Source organism: Zalophus californianus, chromosome 13 (genome assembly GCF_009762305.2).
Source record: "Zalophus californianus isolate mZalCal1 chromosome 13, mZalCal1.pri.v2, whole genome shotgun sequence".
NCBI lineage: Eukaryota > Metazoa > Chordata > Mammalia > Carnivora > Otariidae > Zalophus > Zalophus californianus.
This window is the reverse complement of record NC_045607.1, coordinates 27,796,829-27,800,317: the sequence shown is the minus strand read 5'-3', so window position 1 is coordinate 27,800,317 and position 3,489 is coordinate 27,796,829. Positions and strand designations below refer to the sequence as shown.

The following is a 3,489-nucleotide window of genomic DNA, read 5'->3' as shown; positions in this document are numbered from 1 at the left end:
AAGTCCAAGATTAAAGTGTTGGCAGATTTGATTTCTTCTGAAGCCTCTCCTTGGCTTGCAGATAGTCACCTTCTTGCTATGTCCTTTCTTCTGTATGTGAGCATCCCTGGTGAATCCATGTGTGTCTAAATTTCCTCTTATAATGACACAACTCAGATTGTATGAGGGTCCACAATGACAGCCTCGTGTTAACTTAATCACCTTTTTAAAAGGCCATATCTCCAAGTATAGATACATTCTTTTTTTTTAAGATTTTATTTATTTATTCATGAGAGACAGAGGGAGAGAGAGAGAGAGAGAGAAGCAGAGGGAGAAGCAGGCTCCCAAGGAGCAGGGAGCCTGATGTGGGACTCGATTCCAGGACCCCGGGATCATGACCCGAGCCGAAGGCAGACGCTTAACCATCTGAGCCACCCAGGCGCCCCCAAATATAGATGCATTCTGAGGTACTGGGGGGTTAGAGTTTCAACATGAGTTTTGGAGGGACACAATTCAGACTAAAACAGAGGTTAATCATAAAGTAGCTAAAAAGTCTACTATAGGCATTACATTTGTATATTACATGTACAAAATTTTGAATACTAACAATATACTAACTTAATGTTTAAAGTTATACTTACACTCTATAACCCAAAATAAAAATTCAAATTTGTCATCATGAGAGCTATTTGCATAAGATTTCAGATATGCTTATGTAAAAGGTATCTATATTATTTTAGTTTCAGTAGTCAAAGAGGAAACTTAGGAAATCATACATCTCATTTAAAATGAGTGTGTTCCTGGGGCACCTGGGTGGTACATTCAGTTGAGCATCTGACTCTTGGTTTCAGCTCAGGTCATGACCTCAGGGTCATGAGACTGAGCCCCATTTTGGGCTCTGTACTCAGTGTGGACTCTGCTTAAGATTCTCTCTCCCTTGCCCTCTGTCCTCCCACTATGCTCTCTCTCTCTCTTTCTCTCTAAAATAAATAAATCTTTTTAAAAAATGAGTGTCTTCCCCCATTATCCCAATGTTCTATTGTGTATTGACCACTAAAACACCCCTCAGGTTAACATTTATTGATATTATTTGCTACTGGGGATTAAAAAAGCGCAAAGAGGGTTCCTAATCAACAATTTTTTCACAGTTGTTTTTACCTCTTTGTTCCATAGACTATAGATGATAAGATTCAACATGGGGGTTAATCCAGCATATACCAAAGCTATAAATTTATCTATTTCCTGTGAATCTATAGCTGAGGGCTTCAGGTACATGGAGAGAGCTGTCCCATAGAACAAAACCACCACAGTCAGGTGGGCTGCACATGTTGAAAAGGCTTTGCGTTGACCATCCACTGAGCTGATTCTCAGAATGTTGGAGAGAATGAATGCATAAGATATACAAATGAGGAGCATTGGCATAGGAAGAAGAAGTACACTGATCACCAGCATGATTAACTGTATCCTGGAAGTGTCTACACAAACCAGTTTCAACACAGCCAGAATTTCACAAGTGAAATGATTGATGATGCTATTTCCGCAGAGAGACTGACGCAGCACAGACATTGTTTCCACCAGGGCAGTGAGGCAGCCTGTCATCCAGGAGCCAGCCGCAATCTGCACACAAACGCTCTTGTTCATGATGATGGGGTACCTCAGGGGGTTGCAGATGGCCACATACCGGTCATATGCCATCATGGACAGGAGTACACACTCAGTGGACCCCATGGCAAGAGAAAGGTACATCTGAACAGCACATCCTGAGAATGAGATGGTGTTTTTTCCTGAAACAAAGTTTGCCAGCATTGGAGTGAGAGCAGAGGAGGTATACCAGATGTCTAAAAAGGAGAGGTTGCTGAGGAAGAAGTACATGGGTTTGTGTAGGTAGGAATCCAGGACGGTGATGGAGATCAGAATTATATTACCCAGCAGGGTAATCAGGTACATCAGCAAGCACAACACAAATATGATGACCTTAACTTTGGGGTAGTGAGTAAATCCCAGAAAAATAAAATTTGAAATGACTGTCAAGTTTGCCTTGACCATTTTATTCCTTTTTGTTTATCTGCAGTAGTGAATAAAAATATACATTGTATATATTATAAAAATTAAATTCTACCAACTTTCCAGGGGTGTTTGGTAGGGGTACTTTAAAAGGATCATTATTCTGGGAATCCTGTATTAATTATTCATTCATTCATTCAACATTTATTGAATATACTACAAGTCACTGAAGATCTAGAGTTGAATTACACAAAAAGCTGCTTTTGGGCAACTCACAATAGAATATCACATAGTCAAGTAAATAAATAATTACAAGAACATTATATAAGTATGCCCTAGGGTACTAGAAGAACACAGAGAGTAAGAATCTTAACTCTATGTTGGGGATGATGCTCAGTGATACATTTTGAGACTTAGTTTAATCAAAAAATTCATTAGATTTAATCGAGGTAAGGACCACAGGAGATTTGCTGGGGAAAGAAAAAATTTTTGTAAAAGTTACATTGATGAAGGATTTAATTGCATTTCATAAACCTGCTAATTATGTAATACAATAGATGAATATGCTGTACATTAAGGAATATAAATAGAAGACATTTATATTGCAATCCAATCACTATAGTACCGCCTGATTTCTCTCTTCAGGAAGGCATTTTTGAATATGGAATATCCTGAACCCACACTTAGAAACAAAATAATTTTCAAAGTTGAGTATTTTATATTGCAATTCAAATTACTTGTGCTATGTCTCACAACTGGTCGCATATGGAGACTTGTTTAAAAACCACTGTCCTACAAGTGGAGTTCAAATGAAATCAATCACAAGTACTCAAGCCTCACATCCTCATAATTGCCTACTTCCTACTTCTCATATCCCAACACTCCACTTTCACACTCTGGTCTGAAACAACAACCAGTATGTAGTTTCTCATAGTTACCATGTCATTTTATATTTTTATGTCTTTAATCAACAGTTTATCTCCATGGAGTAGCCTTTCTCCCCAGCTCCAATCTGGTCTTTCATGAATATTTATCCAGTCATCAAAACTGTATGCCACTCTCTCAAGTACAACTTCATTCTTTGTACATACTTACATTACTCAAGTATATTACACCAAACTATAGCCATATATGCACATCCAATTGTTCCCACCCCTGGTAGAAGTGAGCTTCTCAAGAGCTTGTTCCCCATAATACTAGCAAAGTAATAACTCACATTTAAGATTTTTAATAACACACCACTGCCTTGAACATGGAAAGCTTTTGATACATATTCAAATAAGTACATTTTCACTACAGTTCTCCATGTCAACATAAAAGCCTGAAGATTTCTCAACTTGTCATTTACATCTGCACTCTTATCTTTAACATTAAAGAAACTAGTTCATTTAAGAAACAAAGATGATGAGCTCTTAGCTTTAAATATCTGATGTAGACTCTGAGAAGAACTTGTAGTGCTTCCCAAACAATTAGCTTCTGTAGGGATTTAGAGCACTGTCCCCTGAG

General features: G+C 38.0%; 1 protein-coding gene across 1 annotated transcript; it reads right to left on the bottom strand.

Annotated features, from left to right (window-relative positions):
• Positions 1-1,065: 1,065 nt before the first annotated feature.
• Positions 1,066-2,025, bottom strand: LOC113934558 (olfactory receptor 13F1-like). Its single transcript, XM_027615814.1, has one exon. It carries the CDS (start codon positions 2,023-2,025, stop codon positions 1,066-1,068), a length of 960 nt encoding a protein of 319 aa, XP_027471615.1.
• Between the last annotated feature and the right edge of the window lie 1,464 nt (positions 2,026-3,489).

Bases quoted from the DNA above. Each gene is read 5' to 3' on its own strand.
- LOC113934558 (XM_027615814.1), bottom strand. From the start codon at position 2,025: ATGGTCAAGGCAAACTTGACAGTCATTTCAAATTTTATTTTTCTGGGA.